This window comes from Trachypithecus francoisi, unplaced genomic scaffold (genome assembly GCF_009764315.1).
Source record: "Trachypithecus francoisi isolate TF-2019V2 unplaced genomic scaffold, Tfra_2.0 Lachesis_group1, whole genome shotgun sequence".
In the NCBI taxonomy this organism is placed as follows: Eukaryota; Metazoa; Chordata; class Mammalia; order Primates; family Cercopithecidae; genus Trachypithecus; species Trachypithecus francoisi.
In genome coordinates, this window is record NW_022681454.1 from 109,753,588 (window position 1) to 109,771,513 (window position 17,926).

General features: G+C 36.3%; 1 protein-coding gene across 25 annotated transcripts in view; it reads left to right on the plus strand.

The window, feature by feature from the left end:
• ANK2 (ankyrin 2) overlaps window positions 1-17,926 on the plus strand; it is a 715,648-nt gene that overhangs the window by 440,272 nt on the left and 257,450 nt on the right. For 5 of the 25 annotated variants that reach the window (XM_033215038.1, XM_033215037.1, XM_033215041.1 and 2 more), the window contains exon 1: window positions 4,140-4,859. The exons of the other annotated variants lie outside the window; for them this stretch is intronic. In XM_033215038.1, the coding sequence (XP_033070929.1) occupies window positions 4,731-4,859 (129 nt within the window). In that variant the 5' untranslated portion in view covers window positions 4,140-4,730. Of the gene's footprint in view, window positions 1-4,139; window positions 4,860-17,926 lie in introns of those variants that run through there. 25 annotated transcript variants of the gene reach the window in all.

The following is a 17,926-nucleotide window of genomic DNA, read 5'->3' on the forward strand; positions in this document are numbered from 1 at the left end:
ACTTCCTCTGACATAATAAAGGGAGGTCTGTGGTGACAGAATGGTCACTATTTATGACCTACACTTTGTGCGGCTCTATCTTCTTTATGTCAAGGGGTGTCCAGAGGGTAGCTTTTCATTCCTTGTCTGTTGACCACTGTTACTAGCCAGAAATTTTCTGTGAAACTTCAGAAGCATTATGAGCTTGAGAGGCATACACTTGGGGGTCTTGAGACTACTTCTACATCTCCTTCTCAGCCTATGAAAACCGCCTGTTTTGATTTAGAGCTGGAGTGTCCTTGCTTCCTTTCCTCAGGCAGGAGTAGAAGGAAGATACCTTTTTTTGCATTCTCCTTTTAGCCAAATCGTCTCCTTGTAGAAACATTCTTATCACAAGAAAGTAGGATCTATTATATTATGAGCAAGCTCTGCTTTGGTAATTGTGCATTATCAAATTGGCTTTTGGGTTTGGCTTCAGGTAAAACAAATTCAGAGTGCTATGCCATTGGACTCACTTATTCCGTTTGCTTTTCCTTACCGTGATCACTCATTAGTTCCAAAAAACAGAGGAAGCCTCAACCATGGATTAACACCACAAACTTGATTAGAATAATGAACTCTTGGCACATAGTTCAAACATAGTTCAAGTTAGCACATTTTTTTTTTCCCTGATTAGGTGATATTTTAGCTGTCTTCATAGTGTATCTGCTTCTCTTTCCACTCAGCACCCACACCACATTTGTGGTAGAGTGACAATGTATGCTGTTCAATTGCATAGCTGCTTCTCCTGGGCAGGGCTAGGGAAAGTGAAGGGGGAGATTAAGTTGCATGTGGCTAGCTCAGTTATTATTGAACGCTGCCTGACTGATGCCTGATGTCTGCAGAGGATTTTCTTTGGAATTTGATCAATGGAGTGCTGGACAGTGAGGACAGCAAATGGCCATTTTATCTCCTGTCTTTAAAATAAAATATGCCCTCTCTGAAGGGCAGTCTATGCTGGCTCTCAAGTTTAAATGTGAACGGACAGTGTGCTCCTTACCTTTGAAGGCAATACAAGCTTATCCCATTGATGGTCGTGATGCTTTGTGGAAGGAACCAGCTTTTGTTACAAGCTCAAAACTCAGCCAGAATTATATCTCTGCTGGAGATTTGATAGGAAGAGCCTTTTAATGTGGTGCATGCATCATTTCAATGGCTGTGAGCTCCTGGGATTGGAACCTGGTGCCTTGTCTGTGCAGAGGTCAGCTGGTGAGTGTGCGCTACTCTCTTTCCTCAGAGAATTAATACCCATTATTTTCCATTCAAATAGAAATCATAGGTAAGTTTGAGCAACACAAGTATACAAGAAGGAAGGATTTTAAAAACATCAATTTCTCAACAGCTCACTACTGAATAAGTTAGTTATAAAGAGGCATAGTTATCACTGTGTAGGAATGTCTAATTTGCCTAGCTTTCTTAAAAGGATTATGCGCTACTATCTCCTATGGGAGCAATCTGTTCCTTAATTAAGGAAAAGAGAAATAAAAATCACATGCTAAGAATGGACTTGTGATCAGTTTATTTTATTTATGAATATTTATATTAATTGTCTCTGATTTCCTGTTTTTTTATTTGAACGGTAAAAGCCCGAGTGGGTTCCTTTTCTGAGGTAGGTTGATTTGAGAGCACTGAACCTTGGCCCTCCTGTCCTTGTGAGCCATCCCAAGGAAAGATACCTGGAAAAAAATCATTTGGCTTCTAGTGTCCTCTTCTATAAAAACATGGTGACTTTGCTTCTGTGTCACACTTAAAGGTATTATGAGAAAGTATAAGCAAAGTAGTGTAATTATGATTCTTAAAGATGTGACAATCACAGTGCTTTGTGCAATGTGTATGTCGGTCAATCTAACATCTAACAAACTAACACCTAGTTCATTACCTTTTCTTTATGAGACGAAGATAAAAAGAGCTGTCATATTTGTTTATAGAAAGTAAAAGAGCCTTAGAGACTAAGACTCTGTTAACCATGCCTATTTTTTTGTTTGTTTTTTTACTTATTAAGTTGAAGTTTAAAAAACGTGTAAAAATGTATACTTTTCCTGGCACCAGAAAACAACATAATGTAATTAATAACTGTTTGATTTTACAAGAGAGTCTATATTGAGCTCATTAAAAGCCAACGAAATAAAAGGTTTTTTTTTTGACAACAGGAACTCCTCACTTTCTTCTCTATCTGTGCTTATCATTTTTTACTTTCTTAATGAGATTTCTAGAAGAGGAGAGGATATTTTGATGGTGTATCAGCAGGTTCTAAAGGGGCAGTGGAAAGGTCTTGCGCCAGAAGAAGCTGGAGTCACCCTCACAACAGGAAAACCACTGCAGGAGACTCAGCCACATTTCCTTGGGACTCATGCTATTAAGCTAAATGGACATCCACGAATCAAATAAGACTTGCTTGTTGCAAACATTTCTTTTAAAGTAGAAGAAAAGAGAATGCCAGATGGCATTCAGAACACCCTGTGCTCCAGTCTTGCTGCTTTCCCCGAACCACTTTCTTTCCTAGTGACTGCTTTGACACCACAACAGCTGATTCTCCAGAGTACTTCAGAGGAGAAAATGTCTGAAGTATGCTATGTCAAGTGGCAGACAGTGACTCCCCCGGCCAAGGAGATAGAAGAATCCTCCCCACATCCACACATTATCTTCCCAGAAAGCCTGAATGGCTATGTATATTTCTCTGTAAAAATGTAAAAGGTTTTTCAGACAAGGGAGTTTGAAGGGCTTAGATACGTATGAAGCTGATTTGTTTTTATTTTTGTTTTTTTGGAACATGAATTTTCAGCTGTTCAGATCAGAGAAAGCTAATTCTCCCCATATATGATAAAAAGTGCTTCCTTCTCTCCCTTCCTTTACTGTCTGTAAGTTGATTGACCATCGCATCAACAACACAATGCTGATCCACGCCATGGTGATTACTGTTTCCTTTGACTGACTTTTGAATCAGATTAAGTGCTAGGTTCTCTATACTACTGTGGACTGCATTTTGCTTGCTTATGGGATATTTTATTAATCTTACTGCTTTCAACTCAGTTTAGGTAAAAGGAAAAATTGCAAATTATGTTATATAAACTATAACATGTACCATCCATGTTAGTATTTTTCCCCCAGAAGAGTTGCTCTCTTACTATCTTTATGTAGTGCAAGAAATGAGACTTTATGCTTTCCATTTATGGAAGCAGATATGTCATAAGGGTTAGGATACAAAAACATATCATTTTCTAGTAGAGCACTTTTAATGTTATTTTACTCTTTTTCTAACAATAGCATGTATGTAGACTCATTATATTGTTTTATAATCAATGATTATATTAGTGAAAACCCTTCTCCTAAAATGCAACAGTTGTGTGTATTGGGAAGGAACGTCCATCGTGCTCTATAGACAATATAGTGGTATGATTCTGTCTCCAGCTAAGAGTGAATACCTGAGAAGGGAGTGCCATCCTTGGCATCCTATTGGACCTTGATAAAACTGTGGCGGTATATGTAACTGGAATACTATAGAGAACTTCATCTTCTTGAGTTAACAGCTTGTATCCTCTTTTCCTCTTTCATTGAGCCTCCCTATTCAGTGTATATACAGGAACATTCAGAAATACTAATCCTGCTTTACTTCATCACATTGCTTTTCAAGTAAATTTGCATTTAACAAAAGCCTTTGATAATTAATAATGAGTACCTGTGTGCCCTCTCTGAGTGACAAAGAGTGGCTTGAGTGGTGCCTGCTTTCCTCTTTCCCTTTCTCTATTCCTGCCTTCCTCTCCCTCTTTTGAACTGCCCCCTCTTTCTCCCAGGAAAACCTCGCTGAACCCAGATTATACTGTGTGTTCACTGACAGCTCCTTTCTCTGCTTAATGCAGCTCCCTAATTCAGCCTCACGTGGATCTGTAAATGGCACAGTGAGGACCCGGCTACTCCCAGCCCTTCCCAGACCTGCTCACCCCTGTATTGCCACGGCAGTGGCGAGTAACTCCACCTGTGTTCCTCTTCTCCCAAAACAGTAACGTCGATTCTTTACTTTAAACGAACCTGGGAGAAGGAAAGGGCTGTGAGATGAAAAAGGCAGGAATTCATGTCATGTGCTACAGCAGAGCAGCCGTAGCAACGGCAGTAACAGCAGTAGCACGGCAGCAGCAGCAGCAGCAGAGAGAGTCCTTTAGCCAGACTGCACCATTTTCTTCTCACCCTGCATAGAGGTGTGGTTGGAAGCAGCAATAAACTACCCACCCCCTAGCAGTTTCACAGAGGTGGCCTCTTCCTGGCTCCAGTCAGAAGACACAGACTGTCTGGAGGAGTCCCCAAAGACTGTTCCAATTGGTGATGTGTGTCTAAGGATGGCTTTTTCAACTAGTAGGATGCTTCTCTGCACTTGCAGCCACCCAACTGCTGAAGAGCTGGAAGTCTAGTGCTCCGCCTTCCCCCGGGACCATTTCTGACTGTGGGTGCACACCTATGCCTGTGTGCGTGCAGGTATATGCTGCTGGAGGTCTCGGTTTGGGACCTTAGTTCATTGTAGTGAGTTATGAGTGCTGCAGAGGCTGGAGCAAGATTATGACCTAGCTCGGGGGCGGAGTGGATTATCTTGTGAGTGTTCTGGCTGCCAGCCATTGCCCTGGTGGGGAAAATCACATCTCCATAGAGCTCTAAAATCACCTGGATTGCTAGGGAGTGGAAACTGATCCTCTGCTACTGCTTCTGCTGATTTCCTCTGCAAAATGGCTCACGCTGCTGCTTCTATTAAAAAAGTTCGAGAGGCTGATCTGGATGAAAAGGAAAAAAATCTTGAGAGAGACAGAAAAAAACAACGGAAAATCCCCAGAGAACGTATGGAACGAAAAAGAAAGGTATGAGGAGCATCCTTTTAACCCTGTTTCTCTGCAGCTCTGTGTAGCACCATCAGCCTCTGAACTGGCAATTTCATCCTCCCTTCCTTCTATCATTCCCCTGCACCATTTCTAAGCTTAGTTTGCAGCCTAGAGCTCATGCCTAAATTTGCTGCATTGGGAGGAGATGCTTGAGCAGGGTGAATTCCCTTTGCTTTGACCAAGCAAGGCAAAAATGCCTCCACTTCATTTTTCTGTTTTTGTCTCAATTATCTTTATTTAATCTCAAAACTAGGTGCTTTATCTCTTCAGGCTACTCTGAGTACTGGGCACAGAAGAAGGAAGGGGTTGATTTAGGGTTGGAGGGTTAAAGTATTTTCCTCTTCTTGTTCCTCATCTCTACTACTGTATCTTTAGCAGTGTGTCTTCTCACTGACTGTATATTTGATGTAGACCTCTAGTTAAGAATAAACTACAGATTTTATGTGCTCTCTTTTTCCCTCCTGGAGGTTTACACCAGGTTTTCACTTCTTAGCGAAGCTGCACTAAGAATATTGGTGCAGTGAGCTGTGTCTCTGCATTTTTAAAATTGTAATTCATTTTTTTGTTTTCTATCATTAATCTTTTAATTTTCTTTTCTGAGTATGGCAATGAATTCAAAACAACCAAGGTTAAACAAAGGATGAAATGTTGATGCCTTTTACATTGAACTATTGCTTCTTTCTCTTAAAATACTGTTTTACTTTATAATAGAAATAATCTTACAACTTGATGGAACTGAAATACTCATTTAGTCAGTGATCTAGATCTATAAAGGAAGAGCTCTGTAAATGTTTTAATTAACAAAGTAGGTCACTGAATAATTTCAGAAGATGACAAATGGCATATCACATTAGCAGAGCGTTAAAATAGTGGTTTGTACACAAACTGTTGTTAAACATAGCTCTGGGATTAGGGATGCAATGGGGATCCATATACTTAATAATCCATATGCTCAATGGACTCTTTTTTTCTTCCATAATAAATATGTTTACCTTTCAATTTGAGGGATATAGTCTTTGCCTCATTTTTGGAAAGACACTTGAGAACCCACATTGAGTTGAGATCTTACTGCACAGGGATTCATTACATTTCAGTTTACTACTTATCTCACCACCAGCTAGATCAAATGACTGTTATTAGGCTACAGAAATAAAATTAGCAGTATATAATGATTTCCCTTCTGGGGAAAACTTTAATACTGCTTGTCTGACCTTTAACAGGCCATGTTGTTTCAAGATTGCATTAATTCTTTTTTGTAGAATCAAAAGTATTATTAGCAATTTTGTGGAGGTTGACTTCCTTCTTGACAGCGACTGCAGTTCTGTTTCTAATCCTCTAAATGGAACATTATTGTATAAAGTAATTTTCTGTGATTATATCTTTTTTATCTTTTGTTCTCCAAAGCACAGTATATGATTTCTTGGCTAGGGGCCCTTATCAGCATTCAGCTGTGACCTAGCAACTTTGCTTAGCTAGAGTACCATGCATACACCTGGAAAATCACTTGATCTCACTCTGGTTTGTTTCTGTATCTAGTTGAATGTTTTTCCTTTTCCAAACCATGTTAAAAATAAAAAAAAAACAACTGTACTGTTATAATAAAAGGTGCCAGTTGTTGATGAGAATCTCGGTTGCTTGAATGCTGCATTGCTTTAGCTTGAATCCAGAACCATAGGCAAGATCATTGGTTAGTAATGTGGTCATATGACAGGATCATCTGGTCTTCACATGTAGATATCATATCTAAGCTAGAACCAGAGTAAATTAGGAAAATAAAGGCATAGCTAGTATTTGTCCTTGTTCCTCTTTTTTCATATGCACCTATTGCTCTTCCTCCCTTTTCTGCTGCAGATATTTACACAGCACAACACACTTGCTAAAAGAGTGGGTGTGCTTTTTAGCTACATTATATTTATTTTCTAGACAGACAATCCCTCTCCCAACCCCGCCACACACACATACCCACTGAACCAGTTTTTAATTTTTTTTTTGAAAGAAGAAAAATTTACCTCATCATCGTACCTTAAGGCCTTAAGGTGTACATCATACCTTAAGGTGTACATACCTTCATGATAGTTCATGAAGAAATGAAAAAAGATGATTGCCTATTAGTGGCATTCTGGAATACCACCTGCAGAAAGTAATTTTAAAATTATCATCGTTTATTTGCTGATGCCACTTTATCATCATAAGGGAAAACATCAGTTGTACAGATGATTGAGTATATCATTTTCATATCCATTTGTAGTGCCTCTTGCTAATGAAACTGTTTATTTGAAAAATTCAGATGAGATCCACCCCAATGCAGATAAAAGCCAATTATGGGACTTGAAAGAAAATAAATAAGCTGATTTTGAAGGACTTTTACCAAGGTAAAGATATTGCACATTAAAATCAATTAAGCAGTCACATTTAATCTTCATTTTAATATTCTTTGGTAAATGTATCATTAATTAAAATAATCTTTGTATTATTATTTTGTACTCCATAAAACATTTAAAATTAATTTTAATTATTTGTAAACTTGAAACATGCTGCATACTTGACTATAACCCCTCTATCAAGTTGCCAATGGTGTGGCATTAAAACAATGTATACTAAGAGATCTACTTTCAACCTCATTATAAGCAGAACTTATCTTAGAATAATATGTTCAGACTTCTTTGGGCTATACTCCAGTTAGCTAATATTTAAATATGGTATAGTACCAAATATCTATTGTATCTGTGTCATACTGTGTAGAGCTAGAATAAAGCTAAGCTTTAAATAAATAGACAAAGATTAAGATGAGGTAAACTAATTTAGTATGTTTGCTGGAGTACATTAATCTGGCATTTTACAAAAATCAGAATATCCCTATTCTAATTATTAGCTTATATTAACAAGTAAGTTATTTGTATGTCCAGATTGCTAGTTTTTATGTTGGAATCTGAGAATTTTAGAATTGAGGAGGATGCCAACAAAAAATGGTTAAGTGATTTATCAGCGTTTTCACAAATTTGCGAGACTTAGTTCTAAAAAGTGATTTCAAGTGTAATATTCTTCCCACAACCAGATATTATTTTCCAACTCTATGTTTTTTAAAATTTGAAAAATACAAAATTTTTAGAGAATGAGTAAACAAATTTATTCTTGAAAGTAGAGCATATATTTATTTTATTTATTTTTAAACTTTATTATAATTTCAGGGGTACATGTTCAGGATGTGCAGGTTTGTTACCTAGGTAAACGTGTATCATGGGGGTTTGTTGTACAGATTATTTCATCACCCAGGTATTAAGCCTAGTACCCATTAGTGATTTTTCCTGATCCTCTCCCTCCTCCCAATCTCCATCCTCCAATAAGTCCCAGTGTGTGTGTCGTTCCCCTCTATGTGTCCATGTGTTCTCATCATTTAGTTCACGCTTATAAGAACATAAAGTATATATTTAAATAATATTTCTCATTTAAATTTATGATCATCATAAATTTTCAAATAAATCAATATGTTCACCATTTCTCAGCACAGACAAAGCATTGTCCAATCCATCATAATGTCTATCACTGGAATCATGTGACTTAAAAGGCAAATGTATGACTAGTTCTTAACATCCTGATGCTTAAGAAATTCTTTTTATTATTTTAATTTATACTATTAAAATGCCAGAGTTCGTATTTTCTGAAAAAATATTTATGATCATTTATTGAGTACTCATGTGGTCCTGTATCTGACACTTTACACACATTGTGCTGTTAACCAAGATAACAATCGTATATATTAGGTATTATTCTCTGGATTTCACAAACAAGGAAATTGCTTAATCATACACAAGTAGCATGTGGCAGAGTTGGGATTTGAATCCAGGTCTGTCTGGCTCTAAAGTTCATTGGAGAAAAAAAAGTTACATTATTTCTTGGTCTGTATCTACACTGGATGTAGATTATAAGGAAATTGTTTATTCCACCAAATGCTTCAATTTCTTCACCTCTAAATTAACTTTCTACAGCTGAAAGAAATTTAAATACTGTGATAATAAATTAAATGATGAATTTGAGGGGGAAATTATGTAAATTCATGTTGGGATTCTATCAAAATTGCACCAAAATATTTCATGAGGTTTCTTGGAAAATCAACTATTAGAAGTCAACATTTGCTCTTCAAATTGATGTCAATTACTGGCAATTATAGACTATGATATATAATCATTTTTTGTCACAATTTTATTAGGACTTCAAGATATATTTGCATCTCTACTTTTATTAAACTGATAGGTGATTTTGCATTGGATTAAGTGGGAAAAAAAAACTTCCTTTCAAGTTGTTTTCATTTAATTTCACAGAAAAAGGTTCTGATTAGTTATTTGCTTTTAAAAATGTACACAGTTATTATCTTGGTGAGAACAAGACTTATTTGTAGGATACACTTTGGGGGAATCTCCCCGCCTACCATCTTCTTCTTGTTCATTTGGTTATTTAATTGATGGCAATGATAATACTTATTGAGTATCATTGTTCTCATCAAGTTGTAATGTGACATGGAGAAATGAAGATTTTAAAAAGTTATATTAGTATTTTTTCTTAATTTAAAGTGTTTTATTTGCAAGTTGAGAGTGGAATGTATTCTATACTTTGTAACTATGTTATAAGAATGAGTTGAAAATGAACATGAAACATAGTGTAAAACTGAGCATGCTTTCCCTGGTGGTCTGTGGGTGAAGCCTGAAATGTAGGAGGAGATTGGACAGCCTAGTCATCCCTCTCGTTTTTGAGCCTTCTGCTTGGGCACTCAGCAGCATGTTTCTGAAGGGAAGTCCAACTCTGGAAATTGCAACACTTAGTCAAGAACCATGTATGCACAAAGATGTCTGGACACCAAACCAAATACACTGTGATTAAAATTACAAATCACAACCAGAATAACCTGGCACTGTGTATTGTGTTACATTCTAGAACTCTACAAACATGGGAAATCCCAGTCAACAGTTTTTAAAACCTACATGGAATTGTCTTTATGTTAACTTCCCAGAGCGCCTTCATCAGTATGTCAGTATTTCCAGAAACCACATTAACATAAAGTAGATTGGTGCTGTCTTGAGTTTTATCTGGACAGATGCCCTTCTTATGTCCTAGTGTCCACTTATATGTGAAAATTCAAAAGTTTTGTTGATTTGGCTTTCCCATTTTGAGTCTAAATAAAAATGTTCAGTCATATCTATTTAAATGTGGTAGCTTCCATGGAATTATTATTATTTAAAACCCATTATCTTTTTCTTTATCGCTCCTCTGATTTCTTTTCTTAGCTCAGTTCACGAATCCTTTCTTGACTAGAATCATTATCTTTAAATAAGTGGCTTGCGTTATTAATGACACTCTTCACCAGCACCATAAAGCTGAGTTTTTATTAGTTTTTAATTATAAAGAACCTCTCTTAACCATTGCATGGGTGACTAATAGTTTAGTGTTACAGCTGTCAAATTTGTGCAATTGTGGCAAAAATAGTCCCAATTGTATGGCTTGAGGTAAGTTTTAAGAAGACAGTTGAAAGAAAAAGAAAATTTTAATTGAAAAAAGCTACTATGAGTGAGTTGATTTAGTTTTGGAATCTAAAATCTTATACACACTCAAAGTAATTTTTTTTCTATTTTATTACATTAATCTGTGTTCATATGTTTTAATCTTTAAAAAATCAGAATTAATTCCTTTGTTACCTTTATTATCAAACTTTTAATTTTTTTAGTCCCCTTATTCACCAATCAATTAAAAATAAAGATATTTACACTACATTTTGACATCGTAATGAATACAGAAAATATTTTGTAGAAAGATCATAAGAGTCAGTGAAAATACAAGGAAGTTGAGACCTCTACTCATGCCATATTTAATGATCTAACTGTGTTTATATTTTTCCATTATGCCATTCTTTTTTATTTGTATTTCTCAAAATAATTTCTTCTTTACAAAGAATATTTACTTTTAGTCTCAGTCACGGAGACATTATATCCTAAAATAAAGAAAAGTATAAAGAAGATATTTCTCAAATTCTGGATTTCTGCTTAAATTGCTAGTGAGGTCATCAGCTATTTGAGTGTGCCCCTTTTGCTCCAAAGGTGAGCCGTGATTTTAAATGTTTATTGTGGAAAGTCTCAACAGAATCATCTGGTTTTATCCCATTCATAATAAGTCAGAATCCTGGGGTAGACTGGAAGGGAAAAGAGACTATAATCCATATGCTTTTCAAGCTCCCTTGGTGATTCCAACCAGGGTTGGAAATGACTAGAATAAACATTTCCATTCCCCCACCAATCCCTACTCTACTCCATCTTGAAATTTCAAGCAATCGTAGATTTACTTCTAATAATCAGTATGACTCTAATTTTTTCGTGTGTAGATAGGAGACACCCTGGCAACTTTCTGAAAGTTTAATAAGACTAATTGGTTTATGTAATAACCAATTAATTCTGAGCACAGAAAGGAGGAAACAACTGTTTAAGAGATAAGTTGCAAGACTTCATGATCTGCAGTTTGACTAACTTTGCCCTAATAGAATAATCTTCAGCAAATAAGATTGTGTGTATCTGACATTTGTGTAAGCTCGAGCAGGTGGAGAAGTTATCCAAGATAAGTTTTTAAAGGAAGACTACTACATTGTGAATTTAAAACTATGTCTTAAACAGGTTGTGCTGTTTTGAAAGAACTCAAGTTAGTGTCCTAGGGATTTAACTGGTAACTTAGCAGCCTAGGAGGCCTCAAACCTTTGGAGATGTCAGCACTTATAGGACTTCTAATACAAGTCAACAACTACCTTTTGTGTTTTGTACTTGACTTTGATAGAGCTTTACAAAATTATGTAATATGACATTAATTTAGTAAGAAAGAAGGAATAAGTAATTCATAGATGAGTTATGTCCCCTAATTCTTCAGATATTCTCTTTCAATACTCACTCATCAGCTTCTTACAGTGCCAGGATCTTTTGTTTATGTGGTTGGTTAGTTGTTCTGTTTCTGTTTTTGTTTTTTGCACGAATGCTTTATCAACTGCTCTCTTACTCTCTTTCTGGTTCACCACAACTTCCAGAGCAGTCAGAAAGGGATTCCTTACTCAGTTGTACAGAATTCTGAAATGTACTTTTTAGCATGTACAGTTGGAATTACTTCTTCCATGTTCCTTTATTTCATTAGCAACTTTGCCAGGGAAAACTCTTTTATCTCCCATTAGAGATTCATTTATATCCAACTTAGCCTTTTTCTAGAGACATTCTTTCATTGTATGTCTTTATTACATTGCTTATCATAGGGGAACACCTCAATAGAAAACAATGTAAGTAGTATTAAGGAAGAGAATATGTGGGCTGGGTGTGGTGGCTCATGTCTGTAATCCCAGCACCTTGGGAGGCTGAGACTTGAGGAGAGCTTGAAGCCAGGAGTTGAAGACCAGGCTGGGCAGCATAGAGAGACCCCCATCTCTTTTAAAAAAATATCAGGGATATGACAATCATTATAAACGTGTATCTTAATCTAATCAATTTATTTGATTAAGAGTAATGGTGTTATTTCACATTAACCTATATTTCTTGGCTTTTTATATATTTTTGCATAGAGACTTATTAATTACCAATTTTAACTCACTTGTTTATGGTTTGTCTGTAAAAAAAAGCCTTCAATTAAGACTGAAAATGACCTCTCTTTGTGTATTTGAATGTAATTAATGATGGTTTTTCCAAAAGTCTGTTTTTTAGGGAAAAAACTTAATCTCTATGTTATTATTTCATACATAAATAATGTTCACCATACAAACATGAATTCTAATAATCTACTTTTATTATAAAGATCAAATGTTATTTTTGCATTTGAAACCGAGTTTAGCCGATAACCCTTTCAAGACATTCAGCAAGAGAAGAGGTGGATGTGAGATCTAAGATTATAAAAAACAGGCACCTTACCAGAAAGCTGTTTACTAAGTTAATAAATTGTATTTATACAAAATTACCAGATACTTCTAAAGCTCCATAAAAACAAATTCAGGAGACCTGTGCTTAATTCTGTCTATTCACCATAACCTTGGGTAAACAACTGACCTCAGTTTTTACATCTATAAAACAATAAGGATATAAGATCTGTTCGAATTCTTCCAGTTTTTATGCTTCTGTATCATTTTAATTGTTTCTTTGCTTCCCTTTATTATTATAAATGATTAAGAGAGTTGGTAGAATTTCCAAGTTTTTCTTCATTTAAGATAAATTTTTTTGAGCTGACACGATGTCCTAGACAGAGTACCTTTACCCAACAAGCTCATAGACCTCCTAGGATGATAGGAACTTTCACAAATAGCAAGAATGAAATGTTAGTTGTGCCATTATATTAGAATTGAGATTGTCTATTTTTTTTATATGACACAAGTTTTCTTATGAAATTATGGCAGGAAATAGTCCGGTTGTGGTACATGAAATTCTATGGAAGTTATTAAGATAGACTATATACAAAATGAAGTAATCATATAAAGCTGTATGGTTGTTTTGTATTTCAGATACTGATTTGAGCCATTTTGAAGGAAGAAATTTATTGTGGTTCCCTGAGAACCACAGTTGATTTATCCTGCAGTTTATTCTCACTTTTCTTTTAGGTACTCTGTACACTGATAATACCAGGAGTTAGAAATTCACAGAGAAATATCATCATTGTTTAATTAATCATTTGACAAAGATCTGATGGCAGTAATGGTACCTGCCTTTAAATTGCAGGGTGCTGTAATAAACAAGTGTCCAGAGTAAACGCTTAAACCTCAGCAATTCACAAACCTTCCAACTGTACAGCTTAGTGAAAATAAATCTCCCGAGTTCTTCTAGAGGTAGTAGTACAAACTTCCTTATTTATGGCTCTTGCCTCAAAGTGGGCCAGAATGCTTAATTAAACCATGTCACAACCTAAAATGACTGAAACCAATAAAATGTAAGTGGAACAGGTTACCTGGAAACAGTAACTTCTTTGAGGACAGAGGTTACTTAGGAAATGAGGAGCTTTCGTTCAGGGTGGTCACCTACATAACGTGAGTCTTCACTGTGGGCTCCAAGGGACAGGAATCAAAGCCTGGGTGTGGGCGGGAGAGAGAAAAGCCATCTGTGAAATCACATGTTACCGTTACTGGGGAGAAGGGAGACAACAAAGGACCCAGTAGCAGATGCCAATTCTCTGACTACAAACACTTTATCGAATATAAGGGCCCTTGTATATAACATAAAGCACTCATACTCAGTCTTTCAACACAAGGGGCAATATTTTAGAACTTTCAGCTTTCATACTAGAAAACAGAACCAAAAGATAAAAGAAGACTTTGTAATATGCTGATATGACAAATGTTTTGCCATTGAAGGAAACTTGATGATTAAGACTAATACCCATTAATCACTGTAACTAGCCTTCACATGAGGGTCTTCTGGGTTATGTATTCTTTAGTAAGTTGTATAAGAGCATCTGAAACAATTTAGTCACTCCAGTGATCTTTAAAAGTTTGTAAAACTTTGTTTTTGATCAGGAAATTCAGAGAATGATGCTTCTTAAGTTTAATCACATTTTCACTTACAATCAAACAGAAGCTCTTTTTAATTATGCTTGTTTTATTTATCTTCTTTCATGTCTTAGATAAACATTTGCCATGCTTCATTTTTCCATCAAGCATCCTCCCTGTTTCCAAAGTGGGTTCAGATGTATATAATATATATAATTCGGGGTATTGCAGTCCCTTGAATGGAAGAATTATTTGTTGAATAACTGCTATGAGCCAAATTTTAAATTGAGAGATAAAGATTATTTACTCAGTAAACAAATATTTTCTGTCAAGTAACTTCCCTTTTAGATAGATATTTAAGGTTAATGGCGGTGGAAAAATTAGAGTACAGAGCTAGATTAGGTATCATCACTTTTAAATTTTTTTCTTTTTAGTACATAGTAGATGTGTATATTTATAGGGTACATAAGATGTTTTTATATAGGCATGTGATATGAAATAGCTTGTTGTAGCTTGTTGCTTTTTAAGAGAGATTGTGGACTTGAGGTTAGGTAGGTGGTAGGGTTGGCTTAGATGGGGAGGGTATCTTGAGGTTGAACATAGAAGCTGGTGAACAGCTTGGCATGATCAAAGTGGAAGGAAGGGGTTGGAAATAAAGTTGGAGCACCTACAGGGCAAAGAAGTAGCTAAACTCAGTAAAGCACAAAATAAGCAGGTATAGAAGGTTCTCTGTGATGAAGAAAGATTCTGAGGGGGAAGAGAAGTGTCAGGGTTACCCAGAAGACGGGATGGTAACCCAAGAGAGATGAACAGGGCTTGGATTGGAATGGTCATACCGGAAAAGCAGCACGGAGTAAAACAGGATGGTTATCAGCACTCAACTAGGAATAAAGAAAAAAGAGAAGAGTGAATAAAAATAACTTTAAAGTTATATATTTCAATGATATTAAAAAATGATGCTCATTGACAGAAATACAAATTTCATGTGAAAGTCAGATGGAAAGTAAAAACACATTGCTTTATATGTGGTAAGTTTGAAGTGGTGGCAGGAGGATGCTTATTTTCATTAATTGCAGAGACTTTATATGTAAAAAGTCAATAAATAAAAATGTGATCTTTCTCTTGGGTATAGTAGAAAGAGTATGAAATTTAGAGTTTGGAGTCCTTAACTCAAATCTTAGCTCTACCAAATTCTGGATGTCTGATCCCTGGCCTCAGTTTTCTCATCAGTAAACTGAGTTAATAATGATAATTATATTTAAACTCACACATGTGTGAAACAGTAATTCAAAGGATTAAAATGAAATGTGTTTTTGAAAGCACTTATGTGCATAGCAATATTACTTATTATATCACCAGATAGTCCCCCTTTTTATGTGAGAGGGCAAAAGGAAATATGCTTACTAAAAGGATTAACAAAGTCCATGAAAATATCATATGAACTCGTTGTTATTTATTTATTTATTTTTTATGAGATGGAATCTCACTCTGTCACCAGGGCTGGAGTGCAGTGGCACGATCTTGGCTCACAGCAACCTCTGGCTCCCGGGTTAAAGCGATTCTCCTGCCTTAGCCTCCCAAGTAGCTGGGATTACAGGCACCTGCCACTACGCCCAGCTAATTTTGTGTATATTTAGTAGAAATGGGGTTTCACCGTGTTGCCCAGGCTGGTCTCGAACTCCTGACCTTGTGATTCATCTGCCTTGGCCTCCCAAAGTGCTGGGATTACAGGCGTGAGCCGCCGTAACTTGTTGTTCTTAATATATACACCGATAGATATAAAAACAAATACATAGAGTTGTGTGTTGTGTGTATACAGGCATATTTCCTACCTCTCATGTCCTAATACTTAAACTTCAAATTTGTCGCAAGTTAGTCTCCTGAATCAGACCTAGGGAGAGAAGTTTCCTTAGGCAACACATAGATTGTACCAATGCGTGAACAGTTATTTGAGAATGAAACAGAACCAGAGCTTTGAACACTTTGTTTATGGCTATTTTGAATTTTATAAATTAACAAGGAAACTAAAGATGTTATGAAGGATGAGACAAAAAAAATTTCTCGAAAAATATCTTTGTTTTCCTTTATACCATTTATATATATATATATATATATATATATATATATATTTTTTTTTTTTTTTTTTTTTTTTTTTTTTTGAGACAGAGTCTTGCTCTGTTGCCCGGGCTGGAGTGCAGTGGCCGGATCTCAGCTCACTGCAAGCTCCGCCTCCCGGGTTTACACCATTCTCCTGCCTCAGCCTCCCGAGTAGCTGGGACTACAGGCGCCCGCCACCTCGCCCGGCTAGTTTTTTGTATTTTTTAGTAGAGACGGGGTTTCACCATGTTAGCCAGGATGGTCTCGATTTCCTGACCTCGTGATCCACCTGTCTCGGCCTCCCAAAGTGCTGGGATTACAGGCTTGAGCCACCGCGCCCGGCCTACCATTTATATTTAAACGTTAATGCACTGTGTTTCCATCTTAAAGTCACACAAATGTTTAAAAAACTGTAACAGTTTTTAATGAATAGTTTTATTAACTACTAATCCTCCTGTTTTCAATTCAAAATTCCTAGTCTTTGCAGAGCTTGAAACTTTCCTCCGGGATACATGAAGTCTACTAGTTTAGACTGGCAATCCTCTCTCATAACTCCTATTTGCACTGTTTTCCTTTCCCCTTCATCTCGAGCCTTGTTCACACTCAGTGCCTATTGGTGGCATGTTTAGCTGCCCTGAAGCATAGCCTCTGTAACTTTCCTTGTTCTCTTTCGGCTTGACTTTGATGAATGTCACTTAAGCTCCTGCAGTGAGAAAACTGTACACACCAGTGACCCAGGCATCTAAATTGTCTGGGAACAGGCTGCATTACTGAAATCTAGGTTCTACTCCTTGTTAGACATATCAGTGTTCCAATGACTTATAAAACATTTGATCCCTGATATCTGTAGGTTTCTCTTGTTTGAAAGCTACTAAAAAGTATGCACATCATTGGAATGCAAAAGTAAAACAAGAAGTAGAAGTGTGAGGCTCATTTAGACTTTTAAAAACTGGTCTAAGTGATTGTGGCATGTCAAAGTACTTTCTACACTCCTAAGTGGAGACAAACCTGTAAAACAGAACACCAAAGGCACAATTCTGTTGCAACAAGCAGTACATTGTAACTGAGTCTAACATTCTCGCACACTAAAGCAGAGTAGATTTAAATAGGATCTTTGTGATTCCACATATCCTAAAGAAGCAGTTTTTCTCTGTGTGAAACCACATGCATTTTCATTGAAGATTCATGGATCAAAACACACCCGGGCAAGATGTGAGAGGGAAATGTATAGACAAAAGGATTAAGGGTTCAAAGGCTTTTTTCTGCTTTTTCCCCTTTCCTCTTTGAGCTCAATTATCATTTAATGCCATAGACTGGATAGGTCAAGAGTTTGACTGAACAGTCATAAAGTCAACTAGGAAAATATTTTTTACCATATAAAAGAAAAAATAGAATACTATTCAGAGATGTCACAACTATCAGACCATATGGTATAATGCCACTTGATGAGAGGTTTATTTTTTCTAAT